General features: G+C 34.6%; 1 protein-coding gene across 1 annotated transcript; it reads left to right on the top strand.

The window, feature by feature from the left end:
- The first annotated feature begins 9308 nt into the window (after positions 1–9308).
- Positions 9309–22903, top strand: LOC140164579 (50 kDa hatching enzyme-like). The gene is made up of 9 exons (XM_072187884.1): positions 9309–9540; positions 14108–14228; positions 14655–14836; positions 16026–16233; positions 16520–16687; positions 17651–18271; positions 19301–19431; positions 19852–19993; positions 20697–22903. Exons 1-9 carry the CDS (start codon positions 9436–9438, stop codon positions 20960–20962), a joined length of 1944 nt encoding a protein of 647 aa, XP_072043985.1. The 5' UTR covers positions 9309–9435; the 3' UTR covers positions 20963–22903.
- The last annotated feature ends 422 nt before the right edge of the window (positions 22904–23325 follow it).

Here is a 23325-nt window from a genome sequence, read left to right as displayed (position 1 = left end):
CATTCCAGATCCCTTAAAGTCATAATGTAGGGCCCCTACGATCTTATAATATGAATTTGGTTAATTTTTTTCAAACCTGATTTTTTAGCATATTTGTAATGTTTACAACTTGCACCTAAATGGAATCAGCCAAATTGCTTGTGTTTGTAGGTAAATAGAGCAAAGTTCGACATAAAGTCATAATGTCCCCCCATAGAACTGCGTGTTAAACGGCCAAAATAACAAGCAGTGTTTCTTTCACTTTACCTTATTACTTCAGCTCAAAATTAACAGAAACCATTCCCGATAATTATTACTAGTATTATTTCAGCATTTTGAGTATATAATGACAAATTTTAAAAAATTTGAAGGAAATCGTACATTAAGTCTTTAATTTGGTTATTTTTTTTTTCTTTTCTTGTTTTATTTTTTTTTCTTTGATTTATATTGCCAGGGTAAGTAGAGGAGGGAACTAAAGGACTATTCAGTGATTTTTTGATTTTTTTTTCATCCCGACGATCGTAAAAATCATCAAAATTCAGATTTTGGATACTAGACTGCGGAACTCGGTCTTCAATGATAGTCAGTAATTTTTATATTTTGGACATTACTATAACTATCATTTGCGGACTGAGTTCTTATGATCCGAGGAGCAGTTTCAGACAATTGCTTGGGATTATTGGGGCAGAGGTTATCTTTTGAATTCTTTCATGACCACTGAAGCATAGTCAAACCTGTCAAGGACACTCGGCGTGAATTGAAAGACGATGTCACTCGCCACAAAAGAATGTCAAAGGTCATAAAACACCAATTTGGTCATTTGGTGTCTTCTGCTATCTAAAGGCCTTATATGGCTGATTTTGTACCTTTCGTCATTGTCATAGATGTGCTAACAAAGCTTGCTAGTGCAGTGGTTCAGCCGAAAGCCGTGTGTCTAAGGCAAAAAATAATGCATTTACGTGAGTCTGTAATTTATATACCGGTACTGACTGACAGTATATAAATTAGCTACATGTATTTGAATGGGGCTTCAACTTCGTCAATACTGTCGTTTTCCTGGTTTTTTTTGCCATTTGTTTTTCATTAAAAAAATTTATAAACGTAACAATTTGATTTGTTTTCCACTTTCGCTGGGATCACTGAATGGGACTTTGTAGCGCGGATTATTCAAAACTTGTTTTTACCTACTGCTATATATATATAGTATTAATCCGATTATTACATAACTTTGCCAGCGTATTCAAGACATATGTTATGTAAGGGATAAACTGTACATGGGTATAGAGGCCCTGCATGCTTTTATTGATTGATTGGCTCCAAACAAAGGATTTGAAAAGTGTCCTTCACCGTAATCACGGCGCAGTAGCCTACAGTCCATTCAATCAAATGTTGTCAGTGTGCGAGACGAACGATGTATAAATCTGGAGGTCACATCATCACTTATCATGCTTATTGTAAAAAGTTTGTCCAATGCATATACTGTGTGTAGGCCTATTGTTCCCGGGTATTGTCAATGCAATCAAGCAAACAGGTATTATATTTTGAAAAGGCCGCTATAGTATATTCACATGGGTGTCTTGAATGGCCAATCATATGGGACATAATCAAATTGCAGTGACTGCTTCCTTTGTTACCACATGTCAGTCATCTTGTGATTATTGGACCATGTAAACCTGCAAAAACGAGCCAAAGTGCAGGCCCTATGTATAAACATTGAATTGCGTTATCTGTTGACGTAATGCAAAAAATGTTTTGGGGGAAGTGTTAGGCCTAGCTTTCGTTCGATATAAAAGAATCATATTGAATGAAGGGAACACTTGAGGTTTTGACAAAAAACAATCACATATGCCTATTTTCCACTAGATCTCATACAGCTCTTATGATGCTATGCACTCAACCGTGTAGAATAAAGACCGGACTGCGTAGAGGCTAGACTTGCTGTGCTTGGAAATATCTGTGTGCTCGGGTGTATCGAGGTGGAAACTCAGTGGAAACTGTGCGTAGATGCATTTATAAGAGAATCGTTTTTGCAGTCAAGCCGTTATAGGATTTCGTAATCGTCAGGTCTCCTATCACTTTTCTTTAAAAACTAGAGCGGTTACTAGACTGCACCATACCTGAACAATGGGCGTTGGCATATTGTTTTATACCACTTTCACCTGAGGGCTATACCTTCGGATTTCGACAGATATCATTGGCCCTAAACCCAAAATATGAATATTGACCCAGGTGGGGAATTTATTGTATTACTTCTTTACCATGTTTACTTTTATCTTTTCATTTGACACCACGCATGGGGTCGTACCGTCTTGACATTTCAAGATATGAAAAGGACCCAGAATGTGAATAGGCCTATTGACCCAGGTCTTATGAGGAGTGTTACCCCCGGTGGGGGAAATTATTTTCATTATATTCTTTACTTTGTTTTCTTTTTGACACTACTTGGGGGCCATACCTACTTGGCATTTCGAGAAAGTATGAATATTGATCCAGCACTGCAAAAACAAGTGTTTATATTTAAACACCATATTGTGTTTATCAGAGCAACACTTAATAAACACATAATTCATGTTAATGGTCTAACACTAATGTTAATGGTACTAACACTAATGTTCATAAATTAACACTTGGTGTTATATTACAAACATTAGTGTTTGTAATATAACACCAAGTGTTAATTTATGAACATTAGTGTTAGACCATTAACATGAATTATGTGTTTATTAAGTGTTGCTCTGATAAACACAATATGGTGTTTAAATATAAACACTTGTTTTTGCAGTGAGGTCTTATGAGTAGTGTCATCCCTGGTGGGGAAATTATTTTTTTAAATTATATTCTTACTTCTGTCTCTTTCATTTGAAGCCACTTGGGGGGAGGGGGGCTCATACCTTGGCATTTTGAAATATGAAAATGACCCATATGAATGTTGATCCGGTTCTTATGATGAGTGTCACCCCGTGTTGAGAAATATCTTTTATTCCTCTTTCCATTTGACACCAATCAGGGGTCATACCTTGTGGCATTTAGAGATAATTATGTCCATTTCATACCAAAACGTTAGTCAGTAAGTATTACTTAGTAAGCTAAATTTAGTATAAACACACTATTATAGCCATAGGCGATACCATTTCATGGTTCAGCCAAAAAAGTTTTAATCATTTACATTACCGAAGTATACGGTATGCTGCCCTCACGTTTACTTTATTGATACATTAATATGAAAAGGTGGCTCACTTACCCGACATCCCCTAGGCCAAACAAAATAATAGTTTTGTCTCATGTCCCAGTTTGAATGCAAATGCGGTTTTTTATTTGGCTGTGTTTAGCTGAAATACAGGCTACAACTAGCGTTACAATTTCGGAGTTGCAAAGTGAGCAGAAACAAAATTGAAATTGAACATTGATATAATAAACCGTTTTCGACCAAATTTCGTTAAAATATATTTCAATAAAATTCAACTTATTCGCCACTTGCACGGTTCCGCCATTATGCACTATATGCGGGAGAGCCTCGAACTGGCAGCATACATGAAAGGAAGAATTACGTAACCTTACACAGAATGTTATATGACTGGTTCAATTCCCATTCATGTATGCTGCCAGTTCGAGGCTCTCCCCGCACATAGTGCATAATGGCGGAACCGTGCAAGTGGCGAATGGCAATGATGCTCGAGGAAACGCGCAGCATAAATCAAATGCGAGCGGGGAACATGACATGAGACAAAACTATTATTTTGTTTAGCCCTATAAATGTAATGTAAATTAAGAATATTTGTTTTCGGTGGCCTGAAAACCTAAATGCAAAATGCGAATGAAATGTGTTTTTACCTTTAAAACCACTCTAACAAGAGTGATAACCACTCTAAAAGAGTGAATTTTAACTCTTTCAAGGAGTTAAATGAATTAAGACAACTCTAAAAACGTATTGCTCTTCATTACTCCTTGAACGAGTTGAAATTCACTCTTTAGAAGGGTTTTCACTCTTTTTTGAGAGGTTTTAAAGTTAAAAAACCTATTTCACTCTTTTTTTGAGTGATTTTATAAGTGAATCACTGGGATTGAGTGTTCACTCTTTTACATTTAGAGAGTATCTGTAGTAAGGCTGCTACTCGCATTGCTCTAAAAATCCCGCTAAAAATACTCAATTCTTCATATTTCTTTTGAAATAATTATTCCTATTGAGTGCTCGCGCACTTTAACCCAACAAACACATCGCGTTTTCGAAAACATTCGCAAAAATGTTAGAAATTGAATTGAATTGAATTGAACTGAAAAAAAAAGTTTGCCAGAACACATTTAAATATCGAGTTATATAAAGGGTTAAGACATTTCAACATGTTTTAATGTTGCTGCAAAACATTCTATAATGTTTGCAACAAAATTAATATGTTACAATAACATTTGAAAAGAAAATGTTTACTGCTGTGTATTTCATACAAAACGTTATCATGACCTATTTACGACACTTTTATGTCATAAAAACGTTTCGACCAAACTCATATCAAGATGAGTAAGATTCAAATTTCAGAAAAGTAATTTTGCTGTAACATTCTAACAAAAATGTGTCATCTTTGCCAAATAATTTTTTAACATTTTTCAGACATTCTTTAATTTTTATATATTTAACGGTAGATAGCATGTTAAACTGATATACATTGATTCGCTTCCAGTTCGGTAGTGACATCAATGCTATATAATTATATTGAGGTTATGTAGGCCTGTTGTTTACGTCTACAGCAACTGTAGATTAGGCCCATTGATGAAGTATATAGTAGGGGCCTACATTACTTTAAGAAATACGTCTACTAGTACTGTAGATATGTGTATTGAAGAAGTAGTACATTGCTTTAGGCCGTGTAAAATTAATATTTTGGTTCTCGTCCCTCCTCCTCAATTTCTGGGATTTGTCAGATTTTTTTTTTTTTTTTTAGATTTTTCAATTTTTTAGACTTTGGAATGATTTATGAAATCTTCATACATATAAATAAGTTTATTAGAGAACAAGCATCACTTCCAAGTCTTTTTGTGGTACTCTAGGGGGTTTATCCCTCAGAATTTCACATTTTAAAAAAGGGCCTCATCGTTTCCTCGAGCACTGTTGGAGAAGACCGAAAACTACTGACAATGCTAATTTTACATTGAAAAAAAACAAACAAACAAAAAAAACTCCCTCCCTCATCAATTCATGAAAATCCTCTGGACGAGAACCAAAACATTAATTTTATACGGCCTTAAGCAATACGTCTACTGTAGATCTGTGTATTGATGAAGTATTGCTTTACGTTTACTGTAGATATGTGTGTTGATGAAGTAATATACCTTGCTTTAAGGTTATTAATTATTTTAAACGGTTGCGATTTGGTAGTTCACAGCATCTTGCGAATGGTATATTTGCCAAAAACTGCATTGCTCATTTCATAGCGAGCGCATAGAAGAATTCAAATACCACAGATATACTTTTGTAGGTACTGTGGTTCTTGAGTTATGTTGTAAAGAAGGCTGAAACAACAACACTTTTGTAAAACGTACATAACTCATTTCCAACAATAAATTAAGCACGTTTGCAAATTATAATATTTGTAGAATAAACTTTTGCAAAACATCAAGGTGTTATTTGTCAATAATATATTGATCTATATAATGATTTTTTGGTTGCTTCGACCAACAATACCTCGCACAGTGTCTTCGACCCTATATCTTCATGGCAGGAATCGCCATGGTAGGTTAAATCCACAGCCACGATTAGCCATTTGGTTCAAACCTTTAAAGCTCTTTTAAACTAATAATTAGTCGAGGGACATAACTAAGGCTACTCACAATAGCCGGGTAATCGATCTTGGTTGTGCGTGATTAAGCTTGTATACCCCATTGAGGTCAATGGTCATCGACTTTTATACTGCCTACAGTGAGTGCAGCTGTACTACACGCTGCACGCTGTAGTCCATAACAGGACCAACGCAATATAAAATGGTCAAATTTTGAGTTCAAAGCGCACGGCCAATTTTCAAAGCGCATTCTAGCGACTATCATATCTGTTCAACACGTATTTCCAAGTTTATGAGACCAAATCTGGTTTCTTGAGAAAAAATCATGACGGGAGATATTCATCATTTTCTAACCCGGTATCAGAAGATTTTCGTCTGATATCAAAATCGTGCATAGCAATTCACGTGTATCGATCCCGTGTATTCATTTTAGTGTCCCTTCTGCACCAAATAATTATTAGCCAGGCGGTGTCGGTGTGCCTCGTCTACCCTTAAGCAATACGTCTGCTGTAGATATGTGTATTGATTTTTATGCCATTAAAACGTTTGTGCTTCAGAAATTTATTTTGTCTTTTAATGTCACTTGTCGAATTGTCACGTAAGAAATTAATTTTGTGTCTCTTAAAGGAGTATTTTGTGATCCTAGCATCCTCTATTTATGTCATTTTTCATTAGATATCCACGAAAAAACCTATTCCCAAAATTTCAGTTGATTCCGATTTTGCGTTCGCGAGTTATGCATGATTATATATGTATACTATTACACTGCTCCATAGACAATGCGTTGTAATTTCGTTCTGGTGCACCAGAACGAAATTTAAATTTCACGATATCTTTACTAAACAAATTAATCTGCAAGAAATCATTTTGTACATAAACATTATGTAGCCAGAGGTTTCCAGTGATATAGAAATCTCAACTTTTTTGAGAAAAGTGGGGGGATGAGGATGTGGATCACGAAATGCCCTTTTAATGTCACTTGTAACTTAAGAAATTATTTTGTGTATTTTAATGCCACTTGTCAATTCATCGTGTGTCTTTTTTTGAATGCCACTTGTTAACTTGTCTCTTAAGAAATTAATTTTTTGTCTTTTAATGTCACTTTTTGCCAGATTTTGGTATACATTTGTCATTGTCATAGGTGTGTTAACATAGCCTGCTAGTGGTTCAACCGAAAGCTGTGTATTTAAGACAAAATAAGGCGCTTACATGACATCTGTGATTTATACACCGACAATATATAAAATGTATTTGAATGGGCCTCAACTTTGTCAGTACTGATGTTTTTATTATTTTGCCAGATCTTTTCATTTCTATTTTCTATTGATGAAGTATAGTACATTGCTTTTATGTTTTTATTTTATTTTGTGTCTTTTAATGTCTTCTGTCGACTTGTCACTTAAGATATTCATCGTGTGTCTTAGTATATCACTTGTCAATAACGAAATTGGTTGTGTATGTCCGGTGTATGTCATTTCATTTTCATTTTATTCATATTTTTGCAGGGTAACCCAATTCAGCCAATAGCTGGTCTTGGGGCCCTGCAATACATTTACATATTACAAGGCAACAATTATCAACATGCAATTTATATAAAATATACAACTATTAGATACAAAATTAAAATACAGAAATGTATACAATTTTCAAAGTAAAATAAAAACACATCATTAACAAGTCATGCGCAAATTTTTAAGACTTGAATCTTTGCTTGAAAATCTGCACATTTGTCGAACTTCTTACATCATTACTCAATTTATTCCAAAACTCAACCCCACTGTACGAAAAAGATGATTTAAAGTAGCCATTGTCATAACCATTTGTGCAAGGCGGCAGAGATAAATGGACGCAGCTTGTCTGGTGTTAACATTATGCTTTGTTGATAAGGTACTTTGGTGATATATCGTTTAGACATAACATTAACAGTGATTTGAAATACATTATCCGATTGTCTATTGGCTTGTATTACAAAAAACATTTTAACATCTTTTAAATTTGCTGCAAACATTCTTACATAATGTTATTTATGTGTCAACAACAAAAAATCGATAAACGTTTGCAATAAAATTTGGAAAAAAAAGAAAATGTTGCTGTTGTGTGTTTCATACAAAACATTTTCATGACCGTTATAAAATGACACGACATTTTTATGTCATTACAACGTTTCGACCAAAACCAAAAACATTTTTTATTTTAGAAACTTAGTTTGTGTCTTTTAATGCCACCGGTCGACTTGCCAATTCAGATATTTATTATGTGTCTTTTAAAGCAATATTATAACATTATCATACAAAATAGATTAGCAATTCTTTGACATAAAATGTTAGTTTTTACTGTCAGATATATCCCCTTTTATTTTTGAGCCGAACAACTACGGCAAAGCAAAGTAAATTGGAATTTACTACCAGCGCGTATGTCGCCAATAGAGGCCGTCAGCGTGACGTCATATGCCGCCATCTTGTGGGTACACGCTGTGATGGTCGTTCGATCTCCATGCGTGAGCAGCAAAATCACCGCGTTGAGGCGCGATAACAGCTGCGTGGCAAGCTGCGCCCTGCGCGTAGTGTCCGACGCGTGAACACACAATCATTTGTACCCACAAGATGGCGAAAGGCTGACGGCCTCTATACGTACCACTCCTTCGGTCATGTTATGGTACGACCCTTTGTTGTGTAGATCACCGTCCTGCACGCCGTGTGTACTGTGTGTTATGAACATCGTGTATGCGTTCGACTAATAATTCCATCGTAATAATAAGACGCCGGTTCCGGCGCTTTATTCAAAATCTCGGATTTTGACAAAACTACAGCACCTAGAGTCTTGAATTTTGCAGGGTATATTGGTTTAATAAAGTACAATATAATCGTGTAAAAAAGTGAATTTAAAAAAATCAGTGAGGGCGTCCTCCTCAGCAAATGTTATAATATGGCTTTAATGTCACTTGGTGACTTGTCACTTCAGAAATTAGTTTGCGTTTTTTAATGTCACTTGGCGAATTGTCACTTGAAATTAGTTGCGACTTGTCACTTCAGAAATTTATTATGTGTCTTTTAATGTCACTTGTTGACTTGTCACTTATGAATTTTATTTTGCGTCTTTTAATGTCACTTGGTGATTTGGCACTTAATTATTTTATTTTGCGTCTTTTAATGTCACTTGGTGACTTGTCACTTAAGAATTTTATTTTGCGTCTTTTAATGCCACTTGTCGACTTGAGAAATTTATTGTTTGTCTTTTAATGCCACCTGTCACTTGTGAAATTCATCGTGTGTCTTCGTATGTCACATGTCAATCACGAAAGTGGTTGTCTGTCTAGGGGCCACTTCCGGGGGCCACTTAGCTAAATGACAATAAAGGAGTAAATATACAAACAGTTTCATTATTGATCTTAAAAGGATGTACATGAGGGGAAATAAGGCAAACGATTGTGATTGGTTGCCTGGATTATGAAGTAGGAAATAGGGCAAACTATTGTGATTGGCTGATTGGATTATGAACTGACCTTTACCAATAATATCTCATGCTTATTAATATTGCTCACATCGGAATTGAGTTCATAACTTCTGTACAACTTGTGTCAAAAGGTTCCAAATTTGTTTCTTCGATACGTTGTATCTTAACTGTGTATCTTAGTCGGCTGCTTTATTTAGAAAACGTTCTCAGCTTATAGTAAAGTCAAAGCTACACAATGTCGCCGTGCGCGGTATTTTTGATTGCAGTAATTGCTGCGTGTACACAGCTGACTGTTAGTGAATCTGATGGATCGGACGTAGTGCATTTGAATGACGTCAAGGTAAGTAACATTATAATAACATTAATATTATTTCATGTAATTACGGAATGCAATGACAATATCCCAGTAAACACAAATACGTTTTAAAGAATTTATTGGTTTGGTTCAAACATTTTAATAATATTAATTGTCGGGTTATATATAAAGGTCATGAAAACGTGTTTAAAATATAGGTTAAATAAAAAACACTATGCAACAACATTTGTTGTCAAAATGTTAATGTTAAATTTTTGCAAACATTTTCATAACATGTTAGACGTTAGACTGTTTTGCAGCAGCGTTTTTCTGATGTGTTTATGATTTTGCTCTTTAGTTTTTTGCTTACGATGTTCTGTAAGTTTTGGAAAGGACGGTTTCTAAATGTCGCGATATGTCCGTAGTATGGTGTCCCAGAGAAAGCGGGCCCAACGAATTATTAATATTAAATATTGTGGTATTTTGGAATGAGTTTTCACCAATCATTCAATGTTTACCAAATTAAACATGCTCCAAATTGACTAAAACATATTGAATTATTCGTCTGGGCCTAAGGATAATGTAGCATATTTGCGCGTAGAACACCAAGTTATGAGGCTCAACAGGTCCAAGGTCAATTTGCATGTTATGTAGGGGTGACAATTTTAAGTTGCTCAGATTTCTGTAAAAATGGTGGCAAATTGTCAACGGATTCAGGAAAAGAATAAGTTTTTTATTATACTATTTGCGATATGAATTTCGTAAATAAATGTCATTAAATCCTGTATATCTTTTAACTCTTTGTTGTGTAACATAATAACCATTACATCTCAGATAGTGCAAACTACTATTTTTCTGGAACCTCTAAGCTAGGCGAATTTATTTACGAAAATTGGAGCAACTTTGACTTTTGACCCATGCATAACATGGATATCGATCTTAGACCTTTTGCGCCCATACGCACACAAACTTTATATTTCTGGGATCAGTGGGGCCAGACGAATACTTTGACAGGTTTGAAAGAGAAATTGCGATAATATTTTCCCCCTTCCCAACCATAATTGGGGTATTTGCTGAGACACGTATTCTGGTATACTATAGTCTCAGTCCAAGTAGTCATATAATACAAGTCTTTTTGTAGCAGTATTCGTAAAAAATGAAATTTGGGTGAAGATCAGGCTTTTTTAATGATTTTTGGGCAAAATTGGGCATTTTCTAACCATTTTTGGTGCACATTTCTCAAAGTTGATCCAAATTCCAAAAAAAAAAATTTAAAAAACTGTTCCTAAAAAAATTTGACCGAACAAATTTGGTCCCCCCAAAAGCACCCATTTTTTTCTCCAAAACTGAGCATTTTTGCATGGCCTCACAGATGGATTCATCAGGTCATTTTCATTCTAAGTAAGTAGGGGCCTATAGTATACTTTAGACCAACAATTTAGAAGTTATGAGGCCCAAAAGTTTCCATGATTCCCGGGTTATTGATGAAATATGTAAAATAGGTTATTTGATGTAGATCCAGACCCTGTGTAGATCTGTGTAATGATGAAGTACATTATATTTAAGCAATACGTCTACTGTAGATATGTGTATTGATGAAGTAGTATTATGTAAATTGCTTACACTTATTGTACATTTTGTGTGTTGATGATTGAAATAAGTGAATAGATTTATTAGCATAAAAGTTCATCTGTGTTGGTAAATTTCATAATTAGTAATTTAAATTTATGATCTCAACACAAAAATTAAGACGTACCTCAAATTTTAGGTCACAACTTTCATCTGGATTGCCAGTCTCCAGATGAAGGTCAAAGTTGTGACCGAAAATTTGAGGTACGTCTTAATTTTTGTGCTGAGGTCATAAGTTTAAATTACCAATTATGAATAGGTTTATATTTGATGTTAAAAATAAACTTCTTAATTGTCATGTACAACCTATCAACAATGAAATTGTTGGTATATATATTTATTTTATTTATTTATTTATTTATTCTTTCTTTATTGAGGGTAATACTGCTTCAGTGACAAGCACTGCTTTTCAAGCAGGCCCTCTATAGCAGAATAAATATTCATTTATTGTCATTTAGCGTGGACCCTACAATTGTTTGCCACACCCACTTACTCGGCTAAGTGCAATGATAATAGAATTATTATTATGTACAAAATGGAATTATGATATGCTATTGTATGTGTTATTGCATTTAGCTAAATAACAATAATGGAATTATAAAACTATAAAGGAATTATGAAATTTGCATAATTGATAATTTGATATGGTCAACTGATCGATTCAATGTGTCAAGGAATACAATAGACGTTATTGACAAGTATGAATTTTTGAAGTGACAAGTGACATCAAAGACACACAATAAATTTCTTAAGTGACAAGCCGACATTAAAAGACACAAAATAGATTTCTAAAACACAAACGTTTTCGAAACTTTTTATTTACATAAAAATGGACATAAAAACGTTTTGCATGAAATGTACAACGGCAACATTTTCGTTGGTTTTTTTTTCAAATGTTATTATAATATATCTAGTGCAAATAAAACGTTTAATAATATTGTTTTGTTAAATAATAATAATAATAATAATAAACCATGCTTATAATAGCGCTTTACACCAAAGTCCCTAAGCGCTTAAACAAATTATACATAGACAAAAACATAACAAATAAACATTAGTATGCAATTTTAAATAAATAAGTTTTCAGAGATGTTTTAAACTGATTAACAGTCTGAGAGTTTTTCACATGTAATGGTAAACTGTTCCAAAGTTCAGAGGCAGCAATAGAAAATGAGCGATGACCATACTGAGTAGAAAATGATGAGCTAGTTAGACGAAATTGTGTTGACGATCGAAGACTACGTGGAGGCGTGTAATGCTGTATAAGTTCTTGAAGATAGACAGGTGCAAGACCATAATACATTTATAAGTGAGGAGGAGAACTTTGTATAATACCTAATGCGGTATTTCACAGGTAGCCAATGTAAATCATGAAGGATTGGAGTAATGTGATCACGTTTCTTAGTAAGCGAAATTAATCTGGCAGCCGAGTTTTGAATTCGTTGGAGTTTGGAGATCTGTGAGTCGGGTAAACCGTAAAGAAGACTATTGCATTGGTCAAGGCGACATGTAATAAAAGCGTGAACAAGCATTTCAGTACAATTTTATCAAGATATTTTCTGATCTGGCCAATTTTATACAGAGCAAAAGATGCTGAGCGACAAATGTTATTAACAAAAGAATCCATTCTCAGATCATTCTGGACAATTACACCAAGATTGCGAGCATTATTTACAGGTTGGATAAATGAGTCACAAATTTGAACAGGTGGTAAAGGTGAATTATGTCTAAAACGAGATGTGATATGGATTACTTCCGTTTTGTCCTCATTTAGTTTTAAATCGTTCATGTTTGACCAGGTTTTAATGTCGTTTATACATCTTTCAAGCTTTGGAAGAAAATATGAACGTTCACATTCATCGAGCACAATATATATTTGAGTGTCATCGGCATAAATCATTTTACTGAAGCCATGAGCATTAATAACATCCTCCAGAGGGGCTGTGTACATGGTAAATGATAGTGGTCCAATCACAGATCCTTGTGGAACACCCTCCTTTGGCACATGCGCTTTAGAAATAGTGTTATTGATAGAAACAAATTGTGAGCGGTTGTTGAAGTATGATGAAAACCAGTTTAATACCAGTTTAAATAACATACATAATAACACTTTATATATGTTTTGCATCAACTTTAAAACATGTTAAAATGTTTTGTACCCTTTATATATCCCGATATTCAATGCGTTAGCGATTAAAGCGATCCAAGAAATACAATAGACACCCAACCAATTTCGTTATTGACAATGATATACTAAGAAATGCACTGTGAATTTCGGATATGAAGGTCATGGTCTCAAAATACTGCTTGGCAGACAACAGATTCGAGTTATAGGATACCAGATTTAACAAACATAAGCTGGTTGCCTAACTTTCCGGTTGGAACGCGATTTTTCCAAAAATAGAACCAGTCTAATACCGTTTAAACACATACACTATTGTATGTATATAATTCAAACTTATTAATTCTCATCAAAAGCATTAACACATTTAACACACTGCTGTTATTCTTTGAGAAAGTATACAATGTATGCATAAAAGTATATGATTGAAAGAAAATGATGATAGTTGTATATGCTGAAGATAGTGGTGGTACAAATATATAATTATGTGCTATCTACTGAAGATAGCAATGTATAGTGCAGTCACGACGTGCAGTGACTTCATAGCAGCAGCAACAGACCAGATATCAATAGTTGTATATTATAATGAAGATAGTTTTGATATTACTTATGGTCCAAATATGTGCTATCTACTGAAGATAGCAATGTATGGTGCATAGTCACGACGTGCAGTGACTTCAATAGCAGCAGCAACAGACCAGATATCAATAGTTGTATACTGAAGATAGTTTTGTGCGGTGATATTGCTTATGGTACAAATGTTTGCTATCTACTGAAGATAGCAATATATATATTGCATAATAGTTACAACTATTTATCTATAAACATCAATATTTTGTATTTTGTAACCTTTTTTCACAGAATTACTTGACGTATTTCGGATACCTTCCATTGCCGCTCTTCAACCCAGGCCAAGGTGATACGCGTAATGTGACAGAAGCGCTCATCAAATTCCAACTCTACGCCGGGTTACCACCTACAGGTAAAGAAATAAGTAATATATATAATAGACAATCACACAAACGAATGTGTTTAATTTCAATATATAGGTGGTTCTAATGGGCTCTAAAGCTAGGAGACCACATTATTTCAGCCTCCACGAGGTATTTGTGAGTAAATGTAAATTTATGTAGGCTATTATATTGAGCTCTAACCACAATATAGCATAGGCTTTGTGGACTACGTTATGAATTTCTTTTTGCGGGTGGTAGCTGGTGGTGTACCACAGGGTACGAAATTTGGTCCAGTGTATTTCAAGTTCTTACATAATGATGTATGTAGGTGGTCACTGGTCAGAACTTATGTTGAACACCTCCACACATCGGCAACAGACCGGATATCAATAACAACACTGACCATGCTGGACTGAAAACAAAATCATAACCTAATTCGATTATATTTCATTTAGGTGTACTTGACGATGCTACAACACAGTTGTTAAATACCCCTCGATGCGGTAATTCTGATGTCTTTGAATTTCGTGTGAGTTTCAACATGTGGAGCAAAACTGATTTAACCTACTATATCGAGACTACTTCCCGAAGATTACCAGTAGAGCCTCAGCGAATGGCAATTAGGAAAGCCTGGGACGTGAGTATTTTCACCGTAACATTTTGTTTGTCTGTTTGTTTTATGTTTATTTATTTTATTTGTTCAAGTTGCTCTTAGATATGGCTTCAAACATGACTTTCGTCATTATGCAATTCACCTTTTCGGTAAATCCCATAAGCCTTTGCGAGTACACCTGAGAACTCGCCAATTGACGTCACGCCGACTTGCAATGCGCAATAACGATGTTCGATAAACGATGTGCGCATCGGCGCAGATCGGCGTGACGTCAAATAACGAGGTCTCAGGTGTACTCGCAAAGGCTTATGGGATTTACCGAAAAGATGAATTCTTCCCAACACTAAAGGTACCAAATTCCAGTAGTACACTTGTATTATAATGACAGTCTTAAGTAAAACTTTTTAATTGTCGTGTTTATAAATCTCAGTCAGTTGGCCTAGAATAAAAACATTTTCAGTCCGTTTTAGGGCCATTTTGTTCACGCTGTTTTTCAAGCTTTTTGTCAAAAGTGGAGTTTCATCCCTGATTATGCATGGTTATAGTCACAGAATTAGAGAAGGAGAACTGTTATAATAATGATTTCTTAAAATGATCTTTGGAATGACTATTTGAGCTAAAATGCGCCCAGGGCACGCCCTCGACATTTGTTTGAGTCGATCAGTTTGTATGAATTGCTAGCAAAGATTCAAATGTCCCCATTTTGAGGTGTCATTTAAAATGGAAAAATTGCTGAGAAAAATGGCAATCTTGGCAAGCACTTTAAAAAGTTTTCTTTCGACATCGATAAAATTTGATTGTGTTTTTTTTTCAAGTAACTTTTATATTTTGTATATTATGTATATATCATGGCTAGTTTTTTTTTTTTTTTTTTGAGTAGAATATGAATCCTTTTATCTTGTTTGTCTTCTGTCCTTTTGTATGTTTTGTATGAGTGTGAGTGTTCGTTGTCTTCGTCCATAGTCTTTGCCTCGTCTGTCTCTCTTTGTACCTGTTGCTCAAAAAGTATATTTTGATTATGTAATTATTGTTCATGATCGTTGGGAACTGATGGCTCATTATGTATGTCTTTTCTCCCTCCATCAGTTCCAAGCACAGGGAATAAAAAAAAAAAAAAACAAAAACAAAAAACGAACAAATTAACCAAACAAAAATCAGCTTTTATTTAACATGTCTTTTCCATGATGTTTGTGTTCTTTTTTAAAAATATTAGTTATGGGCCGACGCCTCAGCATTGTCTTTCCGTGAAGTAACATCAGCAAGTGAAGCCGACATCGTTATCAACTTCTATACCGGGGATCACCGTGATGGTTCTCCTTTCGATGGCGAAGGAAAAGTACTCGCACACGCATTTCGACCTGAAAGTGGATGGGTGCATTTTGATGATCAAGAAAGATGGTCACTTGGTCCACCACCTCGCTGTAAGTGTACATTAATTTAGTATTTATTTAAGGATACTGGCGGGATCATTTTGTAGGGAAAATGTTACTTTATACTCACTATAGCAAAGATAAGTATGTAAAAGTATACATTTTTTTGAAAGGAGAATTTTTAAAACAGGTCCAAAGCGTCCACCGTAACGCGTAATCAGTATTACTACTGTATCTACAGTAATCTACTGAAAAATGTCATTAAAAGAGAATGCTAGGATCACGAAATCCTCCTTTAAATCTAAATTTAATACTTAAATCTTTCTATTCCTTGCAGTTGACTACACTGATCTGTTTATTGTGGCTGCTCATGAATTTGGTCATGCCCTTGGCCTCGTCCATTCCTACGTGCGGGATTCTCTTATGTATCCATATTACAGGGGATATGAGGAGGATTTTCAACTCCATTATGATGATAAGTTGGGAATACAGTTTTTATATGGAGGTAAGTGTACTTACGAAGGGTTTAGCCTACAAAATGAGCTGTTACAGTTGAAATCCATACACCCCTATGGAAGAAACATGACCTTAATCTGATTCTGACAGAAAGAGATAATGCTATCTTCAGTAGATAGCAAAAGACTTTGTTATGAGTGAGTGTAGATTTCAAATGGAGTCATGTCTTCCATATGGGGTGTAGGCCTATGGATTTCAAGTGGAATAGCCCAATGATTTAAATATGCCTATTACGTATATGACCTGGAGGTGTTTGGGACAAATAATACGAAAGGGAAGATACATGTGGCGTTTTGAAGCATTTTGCATTTTAATTTCTGGTATATGCTTGTCCATCTTGTGTGCCCGCTTGTCAAAAAATACTTTGTTGCAAAATGTTACCGTATATCTTGGGTGTATATTAAAAACTTCCTTAAAACAAAAATGAAAAACCATTGCTGTATCAGTAATGTTTGAATCAGATAAACAAACCTCGCTTTGGGTTGTGTGACTGCCGATGATAAAGTGATAAACCGCTCGGACCTTATGGTAAAAGGTGTATCTTCTCTTTGCACCACTAAGAGTTTGAGGCTAACTTTTCTATTTGACTCACTTTAAAACAGATTGTAACATACACGGAGACTAAAACAACCTTACTGTCATTTGCCATGCATATTAGGACATTAAGAAAACAAGAAAGTATATTCTATTCCTCTTCTTCCATGTTAACCATGTGAAAATCATCAACAAATGTCGACCAAAGCTTTGGCAAAAGGAAGTCTAACATGTGAAATAAATATAATAAAGATTTTTGTCTTAGGACCACTCTAACATCGGTTGTGTAGTTTATAAAACGCACACTGTCATTTTACATTTTTCAAACACGTGTTTACGGTCCTATAGTCAAGCTATATTGAATTGTGTTTAGTTTGGCTTCATAAACTGATGTAATCACTACATTTATATATTCTAGAAAACCAAGAGACCAAGCAACCACCAACTACAGTTCCGACTACCCCTACAACTATGCCTACAACAACCATCACCACGAGCTCAAAGACCACTCAAACTGATCCCACCACGTTCACGAAGACAACGCCAAATGGAAAACCAGCAACCACAGAAAAAACTACACAGAGTGATACCACCAGAACAATGCTCACGCCATCTCATGCCACTTCTGCCAAGACGACAACTCCAACTCTAACTAGCAATGGAAGACCAACTACCACAGAAACTGAGAACAGTGTTACAAATATGACAAGAACTGCACAGATTAATTCCACCAGAACAACGTCCACGCCATCTTCTAACATTTCTGTAAATACAACCACGCAGGGTAACAACAACAGGACAATGATCACGTCGCTTCCTACCAAAAGACCAGCATCGACTACTCAAAGTGGGGTTGGGACCACATTGTTGCAAACACTGAAACTATCTACGGAAAGAACTGACGATCTTACAACAACAGTAAGAACGACGACTGAACGACAGGAGATGGTCAATTGGCTGCCACTTGTAAGCACGTGTTCAGGGTTTGTTGATGCTGCGGTGTCCGAGCGACATGGAGCATTCACTTTCATTTTCAAAGGTAAGATTTGGTCACTTCGTAACAAGTGGGTGAACGCATCATTTTAATGTTCACTGTCACATTATGATATTTAATGCAAGTGTGGATTACTCGTACAGTGGTTCAGACTATACCGTAGTTGGCTTTAGAATGTTCAAAATATTAGCATCGATTCTTAAGTTGTCTACTCAAGATAGCACTGATTCTATCAGAAAGACATGATACTATCCGCTGAAAATAGCACTTATTCCATTAGAAAGAGATATGCTATCTACTGAAGATAGCATTATCTAGATCTATTTCTGAAAAAAAATCAGTGCTATCTTCAGTAGATAGCATCTCTCTTTCTTATGGAATCAGTGTTATTTTTCGTAGCTTATCTCTTTCTGATAGAATCAGTACTATTTACTGAAGATAGCACTAATTCCATAGGAAAGATAATTAAGAGAATTGCTGTCTACTGAAGACAGCACTGATTCTCCTCTATTCTCCTGATACAACTTGAGTCACGTTTTTGACGATCTGATAACTGACAAGAAAGCAACTGGCAACTCAGTTGCTAAGCAGCAGTCAACATCAGCTGTATACAGATCGTCATTACATCAATAGCATCGATAAAGGAAACTGACAGTTTCCGAAACGTCTGCAAGTAAGTGGATATTTTATTGGACTAGTCGTAAGAAATCACAACTAACAGCACTGATTCTATAAGAAAACATAATTGCAAGAAAGACAATTGCTATCTACTGAAGATAGCACTGATTCCATAAGAAAGATAATTCCATGAGAAAATGGCTTGCTATCTGCTGAAGATAGCACTGATTCCATAAGAAAGATAATTCCATGAGAAAACGGCTTGCTATCTACTGAAGATAGCACTGATTCCATAAGAAAGTTACAATTTGAAAGTTACAAACGAACGATACATCCATTAAAAAATTATTTACAAAAAATCATAGCCATCATAATGAATCACCTATATCATAAGTCTTAGTTTATTTTATCTAATGTGTTAATAATCACAACTTACGTCTCTCATTTTCATTTTAGACTCTTACGTGTGGCACAAAGGTGCAGATTCTGATTGGTCAGTCTCCACGCAAAGCAAACTCTTTGGTTTAGGATTTCCAGGGAACCCTGATGCAGCTCTTTACTTCGCCTACTCCGTGTATATATTCAAGGTACGTTAACTCCTCCAGGGTGGGGCGACGTGTGCGTTGCTGTTAATGTTAATACCCCTTTTTGGCATCGCTGTCACCAAAAGACCCCTTATTTCTCCTTAAACCTGTCACTCAAAGACCAAAAGTAATGCTTTTCAACCTGAACAATCGGCATTGCTTTACTTAGGCCACTTGTTTAAATAACAAATCCATTGGAAACTATTAAAAACTAGCAATTCAATTCTCTAGGCTGCCGACTCGATTCCAAATCCAATCTCAACAGGCCGACAACCGGATACTACGAAAACGTTAAACGGTTTGCTTAATTAATTTAGACATCGGCATTGGTAAAATGCCACACTGGCCACAAGTAAATAATAGGCCCAAAATCTCTATCCTTATGTGTTCAAAAATGACTATATTTAATTGTATTTTCTACAGGGTTGTCAGGTATGGAAGTTAGACCAGCGTAACGAGCATATCGTGAACCGTTGGAACATCACCGAAAGATGGATGCATTTACCGTGCGACATTCAGGCAGCGTACAGATCTAATAAAGATGGGTATATCTACTTTTTAAAAGGTGAGTTACATTAAATTTACATTAAATCAATTGTGAAATCCTCAGTTCTAATATATTGACTTGTTTACATTTATTACCATTTATGATCTGGGCACTTGGTAGGAAAACGAATTTTCTGTCGTAAAGGTTTGTAAACAGAATTTGTTCCAACTTTGTTCAAACAACTTCCTTCTTAATTATCAACAAGTGTATAAAAAGGGTTCCTGTCACAAAGCAAAACTCAACTCATTGCATAGTTTTGGCAGCAAAACTGTGGTTTAGCTCCAACATGTCAAAAATCCACCACGGTTTAGCTCATTAAACTCAAATTGGGCAACGAATCATGGCAAAAATCGAGGTTTAGCTACTGAATCTTGGGTTTATTACTCAAAAAGGAAAGGTTTCAATCCATTCTAAATAAAAAGGTAAAGTGAAAGAAATACTACCGGCTAATTTGGTATAGGTAATACATTTTGTATCTGTGTTATCTTCAGTAGATAGCACTGCACTTTGTATGTGGGTAATGGGCATCTTCAGTATAGACTTTGTATCTGTAGTAGGCCTACCTTTATTATACAATACACCTTATGCGTTATCTTCAGTAGATAGTACCTTTGTATGTGTTATCTTCAGTAGATAACACACTTCGTAAAATTTGTAATTGTAAGAGATAGTACACTTATTATCTGAATTCAATCGTACAATCCTTCCATTTTCTTCACAGATAATCTCGTATACAAATACCTAGGATATCGGAAGATAGCAGGACCAGTCACTATGAATTCCTTAGGATGGAGGAACATTCCCAACCAACTCGCCAACATATCTGCCGTTTACAAGATGCCGAATAACAGACTCTATTTTATCACTGGAAACCAGTACTATACTTTCAATGACAATATCAAGTCTTTTGTTAGACGTGATGGTCAGTGGCTGCGAGACGCTGTTCCTGATTTATTACCAAGCTGTCAGAATGAGTTGATTTCATAAATGGACAACATGGCTTTTGTGACATTTTAAAGTCATTTAAATTATATTTTTGATTCAGATCCAAATAATACAATTTCTTGTGTCGACCATCTAAGAGTGCATAGCGATATCAGCAGGACAATACTGGAAGAGTTTTGTGACGGACTCGCGTACTCTCTGGGTGAAAGGCTCTTTGGAGAATATATTATTGGCAACATTTTATTGTTATACTTTTATAAATAAAAGTTATGAAGCTGCATGACAAAAAAAATCCATTACACGTTTTGACGAACAGTTTTACAAAATATTTCTGGTGGCATGATAATTTGCCACAAAGTGTCCTAGAGGATACATAACTTCTGCATCGGACGTCTGAACTACTCCATAGTTTGCTTATACTATAGATGGCAAAAATGACAACCACAAAACACTGTGAATCAGTTTGAATTCCACTTTAAACATTGATTTTATATTTTTATGCATACGAGTTTAGATAAAGCTTCGTTGGATATTATGTAGAAATGTTAATTAAACCAAAAACGGTAAGAAAGAGTAATTTGTTATGTTTTATCCCCTAAAACTATACTTGTATAGAACTGTTGAATGTAGTAACACCAAAAACTGTAAGAAAGAGTATAATTGTTCCTATAGCAAACACAAAAAATGTTCTTAAAACTTTATCGTTTCAATTACATTTAATTGTCTTGTTTATATATGTAAAGGTCATGAAAACGTTTTAAAACTTCATTGTAAAACATTTTGGGCAAACATTTTTGCAAAATATTTTGTCAGCACTTCTGTTTTAGAATGTTTTACATTAAGTTTTCAAAAATGTTTTTTGGATGTTATTAAAATGTTTTTATAAATATCCTTTATATAACCCGACATTTAAATATAAGGTTTTGTGTTTGTTGAGTTATGACCTGAAACTTCACATGTAGAATGTCGAATATAATCAAACCAAAAACGGTAAGAAATAGTATATAGTTTGTTAAGAGTATTTTTTCAATGTACTATCGCCTGTAACTGTATTGTATATAAATGTTGATTATAATCAAACTAAAAACTGTAAGAATAGTTTGCTAAGAATATAGAGTGTTTTATCGCCTGAAACTGTGTAATGTATAGAAATGTTGAATCCGATTCGACCAAAACTGTTAGTTTATTAAGAGTATTGCTTGAAACTATGTAGAAATATTCAATCTAATCAAAAACTGTAAGAAAGGGTAGTTTGTTCAAGTAATGTAAGTTTATCACTTGTGTAGATGTTGAATCTAGTGATCTAATCAAACCAAAAACTTTAAGAAAGAGTACTTTGTTAAGATTATAGTGGTTTTTTTATCACCTGAAACTGTACAATGTCAGTAAAAAAATGTTGAATCCAATTCAAACAAAACTGTTAGAGAATGTAGTTTGTTAAGAATATATCACTTGAAAGTAATTCAATCTAATTTGATTAAACCAAAAACTGTCAAAAACTGTTCAACCAAAACTATTAGAATATACTGTTATAGAAAAGGTAGTTTAAGAGTATCACTTCGAACTAAGTCTGTATATTAGAAATGTTCAATCTAACTCGATCAAACCAAAAACGGTGATTTTTATCACCTGAAACTGTATGTAGAAATGTTGAATCCAATTCAACCAAAACTGTTAAAAATGGTAGTTTGTTAAGAGTATTGAAACTTTATACAATCAGCTTGAAACTGTACAATCATGTAGAAATCTAATCAAACCAAAAACTGTAAGAAAGGGTGTTTGTTCAAGTAAAGAGCATAACCGGTATGTAAGCTTTATCACTTATACTGATGCTGAATCTAATCAAACCAAAAACTTTAAGAAAGAGTACTTTGTTAAGATTATATAGTGGTTTTTTTATCACCTGAAACTTTACAATGTAGAAATGTTGAATCCAATTCAACCAAAACTGTTAGAAATGGTAGTATAAGAGTATCGCTTGAAACTGTAGGCCTACATGTAGAAATGTTCAATCAAATCAAATCAAAATCTGTAAGATAAGGTAGTTTATTCAAGTAAAGAGTATTAAAGTGTATGCTTTTATCACTTGAAACGGCAATGAATGTATGTTGAAAACGGTATAGTAAGAAAGAGTAGTTTGTTAAGATTATAATGTTGCTTATAAGTGTTTCATGAAACTGCACATAGAAAATTATGTTGAATTCAAGCTGAAATTAAAAATTCTTACTCTAATAGATAAACATTGAGCAAATCTGAATCTTATAGATTGAAATTCAAATTCATTAGATTGACTTTTTAAAGAAGATGGTAATCCAAGATTAATCCAAATTAAGACAAAAATTTAATCCAAAACAGTTTAAATCTTAATATAGTTTATAAATGCAGATTAACTTAATTTTAATCTA

This window comes from Amphiura filiformis, chromosome 11 (genome assembly GCF_039555335.1).
Source record: "Amphiura filiformis chromosome 11, Afil_fr2py, whole genome shotgun sequence".
NCBI lineage: Eukaryota > Metazoa > Echinodermata > Ophiuroidea > Amphilepidida > Amphiuridae > Amphiura > Amphiura filiformis.
This window is presented reverse-complemented; position numbering and strand designations above follow the sequence as displayed.